This window comes from Protopterus annectens, chromosome 14.part0 (assembly GCF_019279795.1).
Source record: "Protopterus annectens isolate FY-2018-M chromosome 14.part0, PAN1.0, whole genome shotgun sequence".
Taxonomy (NCBI): Eukaryota; Metazoa; Chordata; order Ceratodontiformes; family Protopteridae; genus Protopterus; species Protopterus annectens.
This window is the reverse complement of record NC_056748.1, coordinates 536654296-536673902: the sequence shown is the minus strand read 5'-3', so window position 1 is coordinate 536673902 and position 19607 is coordinate 536654296. Positions and strand designations below refer to the sequence as shown.

At 42.4% G+C, this 19607-nt stretch overlaps 1 protein-coding gene across 1 annotated transcript in view; it reads left to right on the top strand.

The window, feature by feature from the left end:
* Positions 1 to 19607, top strand: part of LOC122789085 (L-threonine ammonia-lyase-like) — a 796205-nt gene that overhangs the window by 164041 nt on the left and 612557 nt on the right. The window contains exon 3 of the mRNA XM_044056286.1: positions 591 to 832. Within this exon, the coding sequence (XP_043912221.1) occupies positions 591 to 832 (242 nt within the window). The remainder of the gene's footprint in view (positions 1 to 590; positions 833 to 19607) is intronic.

Sequence of the window (19607 nt, the reverse complement as noted above, 5' to 3'; positions counted from 1 at the left end):
ACATTCAAGACAGTATTAAAGAAAGTGAAAGTAGCAAACATATAATACCTCAGAATTTGAATTTCAGGTAGGAGAGCAGATTCATTTCATGAAGCATCAAAGGTGGAAAGTAGCTGAGAAGGAAGGGATACCAAGAACCATGAGTACTGCTACCAAAGAAGGCAGGGTGAATTAAAAAGCCAGTACCTCATAGCAAAGGAGTGTCTTCTATGGGGAAAGGGATAAGGAATCATTTTACAAACAACAAACACGCATCATATTTGTTTTTGTTGTTAAAGCTATAAACATTTTTAACAGTCTCACTTCATGACACTAATAAAAATCCAGAAAATCTCCACAGTCCACACAACTGCATGCTATGAGACTATCAGTAAGCCAAAAATTAAAACCAAAGGTGACATATATGACCCGGCTATACTGATCAACTCCTTTTAATCATTTTCTAAATCTTTGTGAATGATTTTTTTTTTCAGTTTCAGTCCTGCTTTTTGGCATTGCAAGTTAGGTTAACTGCAGAAATACTTGGCTTAATCATCATCATTTCCAATTTAATTTAGAAATATTCTAAAATATCTTTATAATTATTACAGGACCAGCAGAGAAAGGGTGTCATTGTGGCATCTGACAGTAACTTTGCCATGGCTGTGGCCTATCATGCAACCGAACTCCACATCCCAATTTTTGTCATCATGTCTACCAACACATGTCCAATGCGAGGGAAGATGTGCCGGGAGTATGGTGCCATGGTCATCTTGTACGGCACAACAGAGAAGGAAACCCAGAGCCATGCAAGGAGACTTGCCAAAGAAAACTGCTATCTCTATCTAGAAGAGTAAGTGCATATTATTGAAATAACATAAAACATACCATTAAAAATTACTAGCATGTATTATATATCATGCAAACAGTAACTTGGTAAATAATGTTTAGAGAACAACAGTTGTAATAGTAAACCATAACAGATGTATACCAATAATAAATTATGATGAAGATAAGTGGTGGGGGGAGAGAGAAATACAGTCCATTAGTACCGGTATAGGCTATATAGTTTGCAACTGTACTGTTATATACTCTACAGGTCTGTCCTTCCTTTATGTATAACAGTGCCTATAGCTGCTGTAGCAGGTACATACCTCTCAATCTATCCACATGGGACAGTATGGGTCGAGCTGTAACGCCTACAGGTATACAACTACAGAGGACTATTATATGTCAGGTGGACCTATATGACTATCAAGGTGTACTGTGGACTGATGTAGTGTGACTGTGCTATTCACATAATCATGTCGATAGATCTGTGACAGAGGGATTAGGCAACAGTGATTGCAGTCCTTGACAGCGTGACACTTCAGAGACATGTTTTGTGTACAGTACAGAAAGTAAACAACTATCATACCATCCTTGGCAGGCATTGGGTTAGACTGTTAGCAAATATACACAGAAGCACCTGGCCCACAACCATACCAAGATTACACATTTTATTTACTGTAATATATTTAATTAGTATTGTACTTGTTGCCTTTATTTTCTGACGTCTTATCACATTCCTGATCAATGCTGTTAACAATTTGTTACTTCTAAATACACAAATTATTAACCCATAATAAGGGCTACTGCACTCATTTACCTGTAATTCCTGTGGTGAGAAAATCTGTTAACAATACATAACTGATTCAGTAATATTTATTAGTACTTGTCACTGGATTCAAACCCTGGTCTGTGTGTCACAAAATGTATATCAGACACAGTATTTAACAAACTGAGCTACTGAGCCACTGCTGATTATTGACTGCCTGATAATTGCCTAGAGCTCACTTGGAAACACAATTTGACCTTGTAATAGTAGTACAGTTTTATACAAGACTGCAGTGACAGTTGAACACACATGCATGAGAATCGTGCATGACAGAGATACTAGGTAAACTGTACATTAATACATAGAATGCAGGTGTAGACAATAAACTCTTAGTGGGAGAAAATATCTGTTATGTGTACAAACCATATCGGAGTATTGGGTTGGCTACCTGATCTATATATAGTTGCAGATAGTATATTTGCAGTCTACAGCTATTACACTTTCATACTTGCCTGCAGCGCCGTACCTCAGAGCAGGAATGGATATAGCTGAAATGCTACAGTTAACATAAGACAAACTTGATATACACAATATACCTTGGGTGTTCTACGTATTGCTTCAGATGTTAGTGCAGAACATTTCACAATGCATATAGCTTGTAATACAGCTCTAAATCCGCAGTTTAGTATAACACTCTTTCTTAGCTAACCGTGAGTCAGTTAGTGGTATTCTTTTTGTCATTATTTCAGAGCAGATGTCACACTCGATTTCATGAACAACAGCACGACATACACACATATTGCACATAGCCTTATTAGGGGTACCTTCATGCAGTTATTGTCATATTTTTGAGTCTTTATTAAACAACATTTGGGATAATGCAGGTGTTGCAATACAGCTGTAATTCCACAATTATTGCAGTAGAATATTTATTTCATAAATATTATCAGGTTTAATGCTTTAATCTTTATTGCACTATACTTTGCAGTAGACAGTTATTGCAGTTCAGCCTTATGTCCACATTCATTACATTACACAAATCTGATCAGTATGTAGCTACCGGCAGTGACTGTATTACTCTATCTTGTGTATTTGACTATAGATTGCAAATTAATCTGTACTCACCACACTCATGGTGCAACCAGGCCAGGCACCCTGCATGGGCTTCTAGGTTGCGAGATCTCTCCTCTGCAGCTGTAAGGAGAGAGGCACACCATTATGCGTACCTGTCTAGCACACATTCAGATTAGGTATTGGTGAAACAATGCTAAGAGTACATACTAACTTGTGGGGCATTCACGTCCCAAACATCCTGGACCCAGGTGTTCAGAAGTCCCTTCTTCTACTGCTTCAGATCATTGAAATGTTGATGGACCTGCTCACCTGTGTGGGGGATACCTGTTGCACTGGTGAGATCATGTGCCAGCTGGTCCCAGGCCTCTGACTTATACTCTGATACCTGGTACTGGCCCTGCAACAGCCAGACATCATGGTATTTCATTAGGAATCCAACCATGACCCTGGACTCCAGAATGCCCCACCGCTTCATCCAGAAGTGCGCACCCTCTCCAACATCTGTCATAGTTCCTGCACGGTTCAAACTCCAACAGGTTTAAAGGCCATTTTAAAAATTCAGCGTGTCGCTTGGCACTGAGCAAACTGGCTTAGCTGAGCTCAGCAATGCTTAAATTGCCAGTGCTTAGCAATGCTTAGTGGTGCACAAATAAGCTTAGCTGAGCTGAGCAGTGCTTAGACTAGCAAATGCTGAGCAGTGCTTTGCACCGATTAGCAGTGGGAAAACCAGCTAAGTGGTGCTAAAACATTCCTTGTTTAAGCAGTGCTTGACAAGTCTTAGCTGGGCTTAGCAGAGCTTAGCTGAGCGAAGCAAAGTAGGATTTAAAAATAATTGACATCATTTGTATTTGCAAAATAAATGCTTAATAATCTGTTTATTCAAACCCTGCACCTACTGCACATAAGGCTGTCAATCTAACCATTTGGCTATGTGGTCGTGCTGAACTCTACTATATTTTTACATATACATATACCTCTCTACTACATTTAAGCATGGCTGATTACCACGGCACGCCATGCAAACCCACTCAGCTATGCTGAAACTTGACCTTTGCATTCATAATTAAATGTATCCCATTTCTATTTTTAGATGTCTGGCATGTGTCAATTGCTGTGCACCATGCCACACTGTGCAAGCATAAAAAAATATTAAATTTAATACGTATGCATACATTGATATACTGCACTTTCACAGTGCAGGGGGGTGTTACTCATCTCCGGACACAGTAACACACTCTCTACACTGATTCAATAACTGTGTTACATGCTTCTCCCTTAGCAATGCACCATCATTAATATGAATGGCGCACTACCGAGGTGGTACCACGTACACAGCCACGGCACCTTTCGTGTAGGCTTTATACTATGCCTGCATGGATTTTATTAAATCTGGGAGTGAGATTTTTGAATACAATTTTATTATATCTCCAGCATTCAGTATCTCGTGTGTTGTATATTTTGACGATCTTATTAGGAGTCCATGAATACATTTCCATGAAAATATCTTCCAGAAAAATGAGAAAGTAGTTAACTTAGAACACATCATGATTAATTTGTATCATTAATTTTATTATTATCATTATGATGAATGAATAACATATTTTCCATGTATTTCCAATTACCATTATGAAGTTATGCATTAATTAGCTAAAACTAACTTGTATAATCTCAATAGTTTTCTACCTGCATCTGGAAATTACTTGTACAAAATAATCCAACAAATGAAAAACAACTCTCAATCACTGATTGAAAATTCTTGTATATAGTTTCTACTATTTTGTATTAATATCCAGCCATTCAGATTTAGGTTATATTAGCTGATAATGTTATCTATAAAAATAATTTTATGGCCCTTTGACCATTCGAGCCAAAATGATAAGTTTCATTGCTTTAAAGGAAGCATTGTATTCAAATCTGGGCCATCTAGAAAAGTAGGAGTATAAGCAGCGGGAAAGACTGAAAATATCCAGTGTTTCATTCCTATATGCCTGTGTAGAAACTTTTTGAATGTTGCCAAATTATTAATAAATAAGAAACTTATATTTTAATACTAACAATATCATGTGCATTTAATGAAGTTCTCAATTTAGAATCTACAAATATGTATTTATGAATGTGGTTCCATCCGTCCCCATAGTTAAGATCTAACCACTGAGAGTCTTCTTTTGGCTTTTCCCAGTTAGGGGTCGCCACAGTGGAACTCCAGTCTGCTAATGATTAGCAGTCGATTTTTATGGTGCCGAGGTGCCAGCCCAACGCCCAACCTTCAAAGAAGGCACGCCCATTCACGCATGTCTTTTGAACGCACTCGACCCCAGGGAGGACATGCAGACTCCACACAGAAGGCGCTCCAGCCGTGAATCGAATGGGAGAACCTCTTGCTGTGAGGCGACAACACTACCACTGCACCACCGCGGAAGGTAAGGTCTAACCACTGAGATATTGTCTTAAAAACAGATGCTATGAATACGGCTTAATATCAGGGAACTGTATTCGTCCTGCAACACAAGACTTAATATGATGCTTCAAAGCAATTATGGGTTTATTCAGGTGCTATAAAACATTTTCATTATTCAGGTGCTATAAATCACTTTCCCTCACTCAGATATAACCTCTAACTACACTTATATCCACTCTATAACTCATGAAACCTTCTTCTCCCTTACCTATATCCCCTTGTCTTCCTCGTAGTTGTAAACTGTATTCTGTCAGGTGACAAACTAAATGTACTGTCGAGACTTAAGAATATCTAAGACTTGTTGTACTGTATTTGTACTTTATTGATGTGTTAATCTCATCTCTCATGTATCAATTTTTGTTGATTAATCTCCTAAATTGCTTTACTGATCTCTGCTAGACTGTAAGTAGATACATATAAGCTGTATAGTAAACTTTTTCTTTGTTGTACTAGACATGTATTAGTAAAAATGTACTTTGCTGAAGCTTTTCTCCTCGGGCCTCCATTGAAAATGGACACTGTTGTCCAGTCGGACCATCCCGGTAAACAAACGTTAAATAAATAAATAAATAAATTTACAAGTATTGTATTTAATTTTGTTATGATTTCCCTAGAAATAACAAAATATTTTGAATTATATATAACTACTTTGGCAGTATAATCATCTTAATCAGCTCCAGTCTATTGCCAGAGAAAAAGTAATATCTATTCCACTTTTGGGTTAAATTAAGAAAATTTTGTCAAAACATGTATGTACCATATCTCCTAAGCTTTCAGCAAGTGTGATACCTAAATATTTCCCCTTTTTTTATTCATATAAATATTTAATTTATGATTCATGTTACCCAAACCTTATGATGTATCAATATTACATCTTTTGATCTGGATTAAACTTCAGTTCAGAAATTTCTTTAAACTTATTTAAGGAGATCAGAAATTAAGATAAATTAAGATAAATATCATCTATTGTCAGTAAAATATCATCAGCAAATATTTGAATTTTGAAGTGACATGAAGATGATATTTTAAAACCTTTTAGATTTTATTATTATATCTTATGAAATTTGCAAAATGCGCAGGATAAATACTAAAAAAATCAAAATTATTGTTTAAATTGAAAGCATACTATTCTACTGTTCATCACCTTCTAGCAATTTTTATCTACCTCATTATGGCTTTAATTCCAAATGTAGGACAGAAATATCTCTGATGGCCCTTGCCAACTGTGTCAGGACTGAACAGTATAGGGAGAGAGAGACTACTTGTTATTGTTTTCTTGGATCTTTGAAAAGCATTTGATATTGTCAGTCACTGTCTTCTGATAAACTGCCTCTTTATTTTTGGCATTCATTCTTGCTGTATCTGTTGTTTTTTTGTGTTTCTATAGCAATACAGAAAAAAATACACAAGAGGGATACTTTCCTTTCTTTACCTAGAACCATGCAGCAAGGCATCACCCAAAGTTCTATACTAGGACCAATTTTGTTTGCCATTTTTGTCAGTACATCTACTTTTATTGTGTGGAATTAACCTTTTACAATATAAGGATGATTTCACCCTTTTCAGTTGTTATGCCATAGTATAAAAAGTCTATTATACAACGACCCCCCATTAATATTCAAAAACGTGCACACTGATTGGTCAGCGTGCACGTTGTAAATCTGAGTTATAGTAATGGGAAAAGGTCCTGTCGCCCGGACTTTTTCCATTACTACAAGTCTTTTTTTTTTTTTACAACAACGGAAAACGCAAGATCTCCGTTGCTTCACACTGTCTCGCTATGTTAAATGAGTTTAAAATAGCGAGACAGCTTTAAAAAAAGCAACAGAGATTCTCCGTTGCTTTTTTTAAAGCTGTCTCGCTATGTTAAACCCATTTAACATAGCAAATTGTAAAAAGCAACGGAGATCTTGCTTTCTCCGTTGCTTTTGCCCACAGCTCTGATGTACTGCATGGGCATACGCATGCGCAGTACATCAGAACTGCTGCAGAATACCAGACAGCTGCGGAAGGGCAGCAAGGAGGCATTATACAATGCCATTATTTAAGAAAAGTAATTTTTTTTTTTCTTAAATAATGTCATTGTATAATAGCAATAACCCACACCTGGGTGTGGGTAATACCCACGGTTGGCTTTGTCTGGCCACTCGGGCTTCACCCTCGTGACCAAACCACACCATCCGTGGGTAAATCCAGCATTACCCACACCCAGGCGTGGGTTATTGCTATAGTAGTGTATGTAGAAGGCTTTCGGTGTTCTACAACAATAGCCAAGTCATCCATTCTCTTGAACCCCAACAAATGTAACCATATCCTCTTCACACAGACCCACTCTGCTTCTAAAGCACACCTGTTCCCAACTCACTACACTTGAAAATATCACTTCCCCCAGTTGTTCCCTCATTAAGATTCAATAAATTTCAGGACACACTATATCATGCCACCATGTATATCTGCTCAAACCTGACATCAGACCATGAGTTATTAAACCAGTTCTACTACCAAAACGTCTGTATAGCCAAACACTTCTTACCCACTTATCTAATGTTGATATGAGAAACTAAAAGAATCCTACCTGACATTAGCCAAATTTGCAGAAACAACTACAGACTCAAACAAACTCCACTGGCAGTGATGAATATCCACAGATAAAAGATACATTTTTAAAGTTTTTTTCATTCTTTAATTTCATTAGAACTTCATCTCATAAAGTTCTCATGAAATTAAAGAACAAATGCGCTTAAAAATTAATCTTTTGTCTGTGGATATTCATTGCTGCCAGTGGAGTTTGTTTAAGTCTTCAGTTTTAAGTTTTGAGTTGGTGTTGCAGTGTTTTTATAAGCTTTTTACTTATTTTTCAACTATATTACTTTTCCACTATGAAAGCACAGAACTGGTCTTCTCTGTCCGTTTACATAAAACTCTCTCAGCTAAGTATTACTTGCAGGCTTATATACAAAAACTTTAACCTCTTTCTACAGCCTGTTAGTTTTAAAAGAGTACCACTCGGATAACAATGTGCCTTTCATGCTATTCACTTACAAGTGTTGAAATCTAATAACTGCTTCAACTGCGTCATTTTCTGCTTCTTTGATCTCCTTTATACAGAAGGTTTCATCTTTATCTACTGTGAGATCTTATAGAACACCACTGCTAAGGCAGCTCCTGCATATACAGTCTCACACAGTACCTTTCAAATAACTGGTTTTCAACCACAGCCTTTGACTTGAAGCCCTTCTCCCCTACTCACATTTTGATCCCATGCCCCCCTTTCTTGCCTCCCTGTCCATGCCCAGAAGTCACCCATTTCATTCTCCTTCTGAGTACCCTATTATTACTCTGAGTACCCTATTCTTACTCTAAGTACCCTATTCTTACTTTTCACTGCTCTACTCAGTCTTTTCAGACCTTCTTCTTTAATCCCCTCCATACTAACAGTGATTCCCTCCTTGTCTCTCACGTTCTTCCTTCCCTGGTCCCTTTCTGCTCTAACCTTAGGAAAATTGCATCTAATTTTCTGCAGTTAAAGAACCTTCTACTACCATTTATCCTTTTTCTTCTACTGACTTTCCCACCAGTTCTTCTACTGACTTTCCCACCAGTTCTTCTTGAAGAACTGTTGTAATCAAATACCACTGTCCTATTACCCTAAACCTTGTTCTCTTGTATCTCTGTCTTTGTTACTAATATATCTTCACTTCTACTCCTCCATATTTTCCATTGTGTATTCTTGGAATTTAAAAGATGCAAAGCTTTCAATGCTAATTCAGCACCTCCTCACAACCCTACCATGAGTATCTACTCATTACTTTATAATATGCTTTTCTCCACCCCTAATTATGAGTGTGTGTGTGTGTGTGTGTGTGTGTGTGTGTGTGTGTGTGTGTGTGTGTGTGTGTGTGTGTGTGTGTGTATACATATATCTATATATATATATATATATATATATATATATATATATATATATATATATGTATATGTATATGTATAGGGTCTACTTTGTTTTATCGAAATTAAACTTACTCAAAAAAAAAACACAAGATGACTTCACCGAAGACTTAATATTCTGAAGTAATGAATCACTGATAATTTTTACAGGGAAATGAACCACTTGGGCACCAGGATACAATAAAAAAAACTAAGCAAATTAAACACATGCAACTGGTGGCCTTCCCTCACAACACCCCCAATGTGGGGGGCTGACAGCCGCCCACACCCCCCTAACTAAATAAACCAACTCCAAGATCGCACTACACTGGGGAAAAAGGCAAAGTTCACCTTGGTTGCCAAGTGGTTCGTTTCTCTATAAAAAATATTGGTTATTTGTTGTTTCGGAATATTACGTTTTCGGTGAAGTCATCTTATGTTTTTGAATTTTGGGTAAATGTAATTTCACTGAAACAAGGTAGACCCATATATAAACAGGGTCTATATTACAACACCAAAAAGACCGGTGTTCTAATGGCTTAAAAATCGAAAATGCCATACCTCAAAGTCACTTTTGTAGGGGGCTGCACCCCCCACACCCCCCACTAATTATATATACGAACTCCAAGATCACACTACAGTGAAGAAAGGGCAAATTTTCCAGTCTTCACTGTACCACAATCTCACAAAAAACACAGCTGAATGGTATTTCCGGTATTAAAGCCATTCGATCTTCAACCTCTTCGATTTCATAATAGGAACCCATATAAACATCACTGATTTAGGTAGACCCATATATAAACATTATTGATATAACTAACTAAATCTTTTTGGGATGTTGACAGAGAAGACATTGGGCCGGATTCACGAAGGCTTGCACGGAGTCTAAGAGTAGTGTAAGACTCCATGCAGCCTTCGCGATCCAGGAACAGCCCAAAGTCCGTGTAAGAGTCAGGCTAAAACGGCTCTTACACGGAGTGGGCGTGGCTAAGCTAATCAGCCCACTTGCAGCTGAATAGCATGCAAATGAGGCTGATTAGCGATCCAGGAAGCCAAGAACAGCCCGTGTAAGAGCCGTGTTAGCTGCAGAAATGTACTCAGTTGACAACTGAGTACGTTTCTGCAAACACGGCAATGGAGCCATGTCAGCTCCAAATAAAGGGTGCACATGTTATAGGTAGCATGCCAATGGCCAAATATGTGGCCATTGGCAAGGTAACCCCATGCAAAAATATTAAAAATATAATTTTTTTTTTTGGCAATTGCCGATGTGTAAACCCAGCGCAGCCCAGCAAGCGGGCTGCGCTGCATAGAACATAAAAATGAAGGTTTTAAACCTACAAATGTAGGTTTTATGCAATACATGGAATGTCAATGGAGGGACCAGCAGAGCAAAACCAACATGGCCACCGTGTAGTGGTTGTCAAGGGGGGAAGCTAAGTCTAAGAGATGTAACTAAGCATTAGTAGGCAATCTGATGCAAATGAGTGTAAGGATACTGAATTCCACTGTCACATAGCAAATGAGCACATTCTGAGTAGTGTAAGAGTTACAGAAGGGGGAGGAACAGAGTAGGAGATAGGTGACATCACAGGGGGGAATGGTAGAAAGGGACGGAGTTCATTGGAGGGTAGAGTTACATGACAGATGTCAGACAGATATCAAGGAAGGAGGTGTGCCACTAAGTAAACATGAGAAAGTCAAGAAATGGAAGGTGTACACTGTTGCCTACACCAAAGTTTCTTGCTGGATGTGTATGCGCACGTGTGCGTGCCACGAAGCGCGAGTAAGGCGGTGTGCGCGTGTGTAAGACAGTGTGCGTGCGTGTAAGGCAGACTGAGCATGTGGGAGCGTGTTGGTAGATGTTTAACACCGTTTGCTTGGCGTGCACGCGTTGTAATCCGAATAAGCAGATCAAAAACTGTGTAAGTATGTGTGCGCGCGTGTAAGCCACTGTGAGCGTGTTTCTGCTGGTTTGCACACGGCTCCACCCTGAGGAAAAAGAGAGGAAAAAGGAAGCAACAGATGTACTAGGAAGTTAGCAGGGAATACTGCTGGAGCTAGCAGGTGAAAACAATTAGATGCAGGCAATTACACAGGCAGAATACTAGGCCAGCCCAGCACTTAAAACCCTGCAAACAGCAGTGCAGAATGTTTCTCTCAAGAGACACTGCAAGACAGGAGTTAAGTTATCAGAAGTGAAAACTGAAATAGCTGAACTCACAGCAGAAATGTTAGGGGCTGCCATAGCTGTCATAATGAGACATAGGCGACTTGCTGAGGGTGGTGACAATGCAGATGGTGCCAGACAACCTGCAGTGAGGAGACGGAGAAGAGTGTACAGGCCCAGGGTCACCTACCACGGGTTACATGAGCTGGAGATAGTAGAGCGCTATAGAGTGGACAGAGACCTCCTGCAGCAAATAGTGGAGCTGTGCAGGCCACGCCTCACATACAGAACCAACAGAGGGGAACCCATCCCAGTGGAAACCAAGGTATGTGTTGGCCTAAGAATACTAGCAACAGGTACCTTCCAGAGACCAACTGGCGATATGATGGGGATATCACAGGCATCAGCTTCCAGGGTACTGCACCAGTTCCTGGATGCCATGTCAGCACATGTCAGTGATCATGTATACTTCCCCAATGCCCGTGAGGTATTGGCCAGCAACATGCATCTCTTCCAGCAAATAGCGGAATACCCTGAGGTAGTGGGTGCAATAGACTGCACGCACATACGCATCAAAGCACCTGCCGGTGGCGGGGTAGGGCATACATCAACCGCAAGGGCTTCCCTCCATCAACTGCCAGGTCGTGTGTGATGCCCAGGGCATAATAATGAATGTGTGTGCTGGCTGTCCTGGGAGCTACCACGATTCCCACATCTGGCATTTGACGCAGCTGTACCAGACATTTGCCAATGGGGACATCCCGCACGGACACCTAGTGGGGATGCAGGATATGCACTGGAGCCGTGGCTGATGACACCCATCAGAAACGCACACACACCTGAACAGGAACGCCATAATGAGGCACACGCACAAACACGTAATGTAATAGAGCGTGTGTTTGGGCTGCTCAAGTCACGGTTCCGGTGTCTGGACACATCCGGTGGAGCCTTGCAGTACACACCAACTACATGTACCCAAATTGTCATGGTATGTGCTATGCTACATAATATGATCTTGCGAAAACAGCTGCAGCAGGACCAGCATAGGGCTGGGCCAAACAGCCCCCCACCATCGCCAAGGCCACCACAGGCACAGCGTGACTCGGAGGAGGAACAACCTGAGCCTGCCCCAGTAGGCAGAAGGAGGCATGCCCAGTATGCCCTGGCCTTGGCAAAGAGGCAATGCATAGCACATACATTGGCTCAGTAGGAACCTTGGGAATGATACCCCTCTCTGACTCACTCATATAGTAACAGGGATGCCTAACGTGACACAACCTGCTCACAAACATGTACAGGGAAGTGTAATATGTGCATCCGACAGAGGCAGCCCTGTAGCACCACCTGAGGCATGAATGCTATGTGTTAAGCAATGTAACACCAAGTACCATATGCACACCTGAAGACCCCGACTAACATCCTACCCGCAACAAGTAGCATGCCACAACATGACAACGAGATGAGGAAGTGCAACAATCGCTGAAGTATTGCAGTGAGGCAAAGGGGACCCAATGTGTGCCAGTCTGGGATGACATGCTGAGCATGACATGATGCACCACCTGCTAGGACTGGCATGCACCTATCAGTGCAGGCTGTATGGATACTGGCAAAGGCTGTTGTCACGCACAGTGTGCCCTGAATAGGTAAGGCTCAAAACACAAACCTATCTCCATAGGCACCAGAAGGGATAAGAATAAGATAAGGGATAAGTTCAAACAGCAAGATGCATGCAGTCTAAGCCCACCCAGTATGGAGAATGTTGATAACTGTGCTGTAACAGAAATCTGAGGCAAGGCTCACAACAGCACCCTAACACTACCAGGTTACACCTCATACTGTGCTGTACATCCTCAACACTTGGAACAAGCTACAAAAGGAGGGTGACTAGCAAGAACTGTCAAGGATAAACACACCCCCATGTTGGTACCACCACGAAAAGCAGTATGGACTAGCCATGCTCAAGTAACAGTGGCTAAAACTGCCCCCCAGTGTATAGCCTGCTACAGACTACTGGCCCAACACCAGGAACTGCATCCGGCCCATGCTGGAATACATGAATATATCAAGTCCTCCAAACCACATTATATTGGGTGACTGCAAATACCCAGACATAGACTGGGAGCATTATACTAGCTCCAACAGTGTAGGACAAAAGTTCATAGAATCCACAATCCAAAAGGCCCAGGAACAACGTACCACTCCCACAAGAGGGGTAAGCATACTGGATGTGATAATCAGCAACATGGGTACGGGATGTCAAGATGAGAAGTGTATTGCTCACTGATAAAACCAGACCATATAGTAATCACACTGGATATACAAATCCTGACCACAGTCCCTGGCCGGAAAACCACAGTGGAAAACATGTGCTAAGCAATACTGGCACACCTCCAAACTGATGTGGAATCCATTAAAGGTCCCATGCAGGTGCAAAATATGGGCCACACCTCAGAACCTGTAATACAGCCATTCCATGAACACTGCCAGGAATGCTTGGATTATGCAGTCCCAAATTAAAACAGGACACAGTGCCTATAACTGGCATGGTGGACACCAGCCATAACCAAAACATGCAAGAGAATGAGGAAGCTACTACATGATAGAGCAAACATGAACATTGAAGTAATTACTGATCAGTAGTATGGCAATATAATCTGTCCACACATGCAATCCACTAAGGCCAGCCTCAACAAGTGGAATCTGTGAATCCTGAGGCAATCGTACACCTGCCCCAAGTACACAGACAACCCCCAACTCCACCCAAGAAATACAAATATATGTGAAAGATGCAACCACCCATCCAAAATGGAGGCAGAGCTCCCCCAACTCAGTACACCCAAAACAAGTCAGTAGGAGAAGGTAACCACACACACCACAAACACATACCCACATAGACCTATCACAACTGCAAACCAAACACATAAACACAGAAATACATTCCCGGAGGCAGAAATCACAAACACAGCACACCAACAGAGGCCACTAAAGCAGACACCCAATGAAACAGCCTCCAAACATAGCACATGCAACACATAGCACACAAAGCTGGTGTGCCAAACAGTCACAGGCCAGAAGGAGAAACAACATGCCTGGTACAGGTGTAATAGGTGACTCCATAGTCAGACACACTGCTGTCCCGCACACCAGACTGAACAAGGGAAAGGGTACAGTAAGCTGCCTGTAGGCTGCCACAATATGCCACATAACAGAAATATGTATGTCACTCCAAAGCAAATAGAAATATGATGCAGTCATAGTCCATGCTGGTGTGAATGACCTGAGATGTACTGCCCTAGACTACATGTAAAGAGACACAGATGAGCTATCCGACTATGTAGTCCAGGCGGTATGACACTCACCGTTCGCAGCAACCTACCCTTACCAAGAATAATGCCACAGTACAAACACGGAATGAGCAGTCATAGCAAGTAGCACACTCACTGGTGTCATTCCAAGGGGATCCAATGTCTGTCTGCGTGGGATGTCATGCCTGACAAGCCATGCAGCTGCCCTTGGGATGGCCTGCACCTGTTACCCTGGGCGTCTGAATATTGGATAAGGCCTTTGCCACCTCCATACAGCCTTTTGTAGGCAAGGCTGAAAAGACTGACCCACCACCCGAGAAAACATAAGTGGGAAGAAACATAAGGGAAATGCTGACCAATGCCAGATGTGTACACCCCAATATGCATGCTCCCGAGGCCATCCCCAGAATAGAGAACATTGATGTCTGTGCAGTGACAGAAACCTGCTGCAAGGCTCCTGACAGCACACCAGCACTACCAGGTTATACCACGTATCATGTGTCATGGCCCCAAAACCTGGAACACTACATAAAAGGAGGTGAGTATCCATAGGCAGCACAGACACCCATACGTCCAGGTAACTGACAATGCACAAGGCAGTGGAGTTCACCCATGTGCAACTAACTGTAGGCAAGACTGCTGTGCAGTCTGTAGCATGCTACAGACCACACTGTCACACACAATAACCCCCCCCCAACCGTCCTGAAGACACTGGACAGTATGAATGTCCCACCAAATACCAAACAAGGTAACACGAATTACCACATAGGTGGTAAACCATTATGTATGGAAGGAGTAACCAGGGACCTAGGGACATTTGTGAACAGTAACCTGTTATGTGACACCCACATTGCCAATGTGGCTAGGAAGACTGTCTACATGTGACACCGTATCAGGAAAGGAGTCACATCTACGGCAACAGAGGTCACTGTGCCCCTATACTTTACCCCAATCACACCCATAATCCAGTACAATGCCTCACATGGGATCTACCTTACCTGACACCTGCAGCAGTTAGAAAGACCTCAAAGGTACCTCACCAAGAGGATAAAGTGTCACACATATATGTCATATGCTGCCTGGCTGTAGACACCCCAGCTGACTCCAGTCACAGACTGCCCACACAGAGGCATTGCATGCCTGTTGTAGGAGGCCATGCCCAACACAGGAGTAATGGACATGCTCCACCCCAGACAACACATATCCATCGGAGCTGCGAGAGTGAGAGATGTCAACCTCAACAAATAATGAAATAGGATGTGCCGGTGGGACAGATACATAATCCAGAGGCTCCCCACACCCTGGACCAGAATCCCACTCCATGTTAGGCAGAGCCCCTCACTGACACTCTTCAACAGGAATCTTGCCAAGTGGATGGATGATTGTAGAGATACAGTGGGGCCTTCACTGTGTCATGTCCAGACAGAGGCACAGCAAAGCAAATCATAAATGGCCATAATATCCACATAGCAAGGGGTCTCAAAAGCCACACACACTCTGGCTAGGCTAACAAATGCCCAGGGTGGATAGCCTAGTATGAACCTATGAACCTATGTAGATACAAATTGTACAGGACACTAAGGATAATCCCAAGGCTTACACAACTGATGGTAGGAGCCATGTTGGGAATTCACAGATATGCCCTGAATCACACAAATACCACAAACACACACACATATTGCCAACATACATCCTGACAGGTGCAGTGCAAACCCCCACCCCACGAATGCAGAATATCTATTCCAGCAGACTGCTGGCCCCCTGACATTGCAGATGCTGAGGTAACAGACAACATCTCCAAAGCAAAACACACAGCAGCAATGGTATGAGATGGTGTCCTGGGCTTAGTGCAACATGGAGTCTAAGATGTATGGAATGCCAAACCACACTACTGCTCAATGTCAGCCTTACCACAGAATACGTACCCAAAGAGCAGTGTACAACAACAGTGGTCCTTCTCAACAAAGGTGTTGCCTGAATGGATACTGAACAGTACTACCCCAGAATCCTGAGAAGCCCAGATTGCACAGCTATGGAAAGGATCAGCATGTACCACAGACATAAGGATGTTGGGGACCTACTGACACCGGACCCAACCCAGTGTGGCCTTCTCAAGTGCAGATCCTGCCCCCAACCATGTTTGACTCAATTGAAACAGTCATTAAGGTCATTGATGAGGGCAATGTGCTCCACACAGTGTATCTGGACCTTGCAAAGGCATCTATACAATACCCTACATGTTCAGTATAGATAGGCTCACCAGCGTAAATATAAACCCACATGTCAGTAGAGGGGTTGCAAACCAGACCAAGGACACAACAGACATGGTCAGACATGCTACAGCCATGTCAGACTACAAACCGGATATAACTGGCATCCCACAAGGCTTTGTCCTGGTATCTCCCTCGTCTGGTATATATGTCCCATAGGTACAGGCAAACATGGAAGGACTGTGTCCTAACATGTTTGCAGAGGACTACAAACTGCTCACCACATACGATCCACCAGCTGACACATGCATCCCACAAAAGGGCCACATAGAAACAGACAACTGGTGCCATAGCTATGTCAGCAAGCTAAGTGCAGAAACGTGTATAGTCAACCCCCGTGGATATACAGTAAGTGCCCACCAATTACCACATAGGTGTTAACCCATTATGTAGTTAACATGTAATGAGAGACCTGGGGACACAGGGTGATAGATATCCTGCATTGGACAAACATGTGCTGTAGTGTTGACAGAAACATACCATATACCCACCTAATCATGAAGGCTGTCAGATCTACAGAAGGGGAGGTCATTGTGGCTCCGCAGTCATCCTGCAGCAGTGGTACAATCGACCACAATAGCCCCTGTGGGATGTACCTCAGCAGACACCTCCATCAACTGTAAAGTCCCCAACAGTACCTCATCAGGAGTATCAAACAGCCTACACAGATGCCATGTGTTGCCTGTGTTGCTGGCATCAATAAACATGATGCACATAGTACAAACTGAATGGCAGTGAGCTATGCACATGACAGACCTGAACCCCAGCACTGACTTACATAGGACAAGCTGTACTGTGTGATCCATAACACAGAAGCCACTCCCACCCATGAGTGAACCCTCAGCACAGGCTACCCATAGAGTCACTTATCAATCTTCCTCAATAGGAATCCTGATGGGTGGACGGGAGATGGTAGGTTTATCCTGGGTATCACTGTCATGTCACAGGTAGACAGAGGCACAGTATACTAACCATGACATATGTCATGGCAAACCCCTCTTACAATGTGTGTTGTAGGACAAACACACTCTCCAACTTGCATTAGACATGGACTAGGGCACATCGCTAGTGTTTGCAATTGTACACCTATGTTGTGGAATACACTAACAATGTTGGACAAGCCTGGTGTAAGTAGTTCATATCTGAACAGAATGCAACATGGTCAGATGTACACAACTGGCCCCAACCAGGCTGTTGTGCCCACTATCGAAATGTAAAGCGGTGATAGCAGTAAAGCCCAGGATACTGTCCACCACAGTCAAAGTACTACCAGTACACTATACAGTACTACAGTGTTAGGTCAGTGTGAAAGGATGTTGACAACTGTATGCAAAGTATCCCATGCAAACACTGCAGGCACAGTATAATCCTGTTGTGTTCACACACAAAGCAGTTGTACAGTAACTACACAACATGACACACAACCCACAACCATAAATGGGTGATAGTTTGTGAAGTTCACACACATCCACACATGTGGTGGGCTGCAGAGTCCAACATATGGAATGCTCACACTGGGCATGCTCACACACTTTGACAACATGCCATGGGAAGGCTGAACTGGGCATGCTCACACACTTAGTCCAAATCTTGGTTTAGCAGTTGGACACACATATCTGGTATTGTTATGTGTTATGCCAGGAACCAACCACATGACAGCAGTCTGCCCAGTGCACACAGTTAAATGACTGCAGAGACATACGTGATATAGTGGATCCCTCCCATATGCAAACATATTCCACAGATGCAGAAGTTGTTCATACCAACAGGGAATGCTATGGCAATAAAGATATGCACACAGTCTATCAGCAACAAATAATGTGCATTTCACATGTAAACATAATGGTGTAGAGGTCAACACTAGGCTGTTTGCCCTAGGGAATGACAGCTTAGCCATAGTGTGCTTGGTGTCTGCCTCCCCACAGGATGCACATTCCCCTTTCCAAACACAGATGATGTCAGCACCCTATAAGTACAACAGGAGAAATGAAACCTCCCAGTAATCCGAATAGCGCGCTCTGCTAATGCGTCCGTCTCAAGTGTCATTACATAGTTAGGTAGGGGTTTCAAATCCTGCAAGTGCTCAGTGTGTGTGAGTGGAGTTGGTGTCTGTGTGAGGGAAATGTGCCTTTTGGCAAATAGGAAAAGACACTACAGGATGCACATTCCCTTTCTAAACACCGATGATGTCAGCACCCCATAAGTACAGCAGGAGAAATGAAACCTCCCAGTAATGCGAATAGCGTACTCTGCTAATGCGTCCATCTCAAGTGTCACAACATAGTTAGGTAGGGGTTTGAATCCTGTGAATGGCAAGTGTGTGTGTTTGTCTGAGGGGGGTTAGTGTGTGTGAGGGAAATGTCCCTTTTGGCAACTAGGTGAACAGACTACAGGATGCACATTCCCTTTCCTAAACACCGATGATGTCAGCACCCTATAAGTACAGCAGGAGAACAGAAACCTCCCAGTAATGTGAATAGCGCGCTCTGTTAATGCGTCTGTCTCAAGTGTCATAACATAGTTAGGTAGGGGTTTGAATCCTGTGAATGGCAAGTGTGTGTGTTTGTCTGAGGGGGGTTAGTGTGTGTGAGGGAAATGTCCCTTTTGGCAACTAGGTGAACAGACTACAGGATGCACATTCCCTTTCCTAAACACCGATGATGTCAGCACCCTATAAGTACAGCAGGAGAACAGAAACCTCCCAGTAATGCGAATAGCGCGCTCTGCTAATGCGTCCGTCTCAAGTGTCATAACATAGTTAGGTAGGGGTTTGAATCCTGTGAATGGCAAGTGTGTGTGTTTGTCTGAGGGGGGTTAGTGTGTGTGA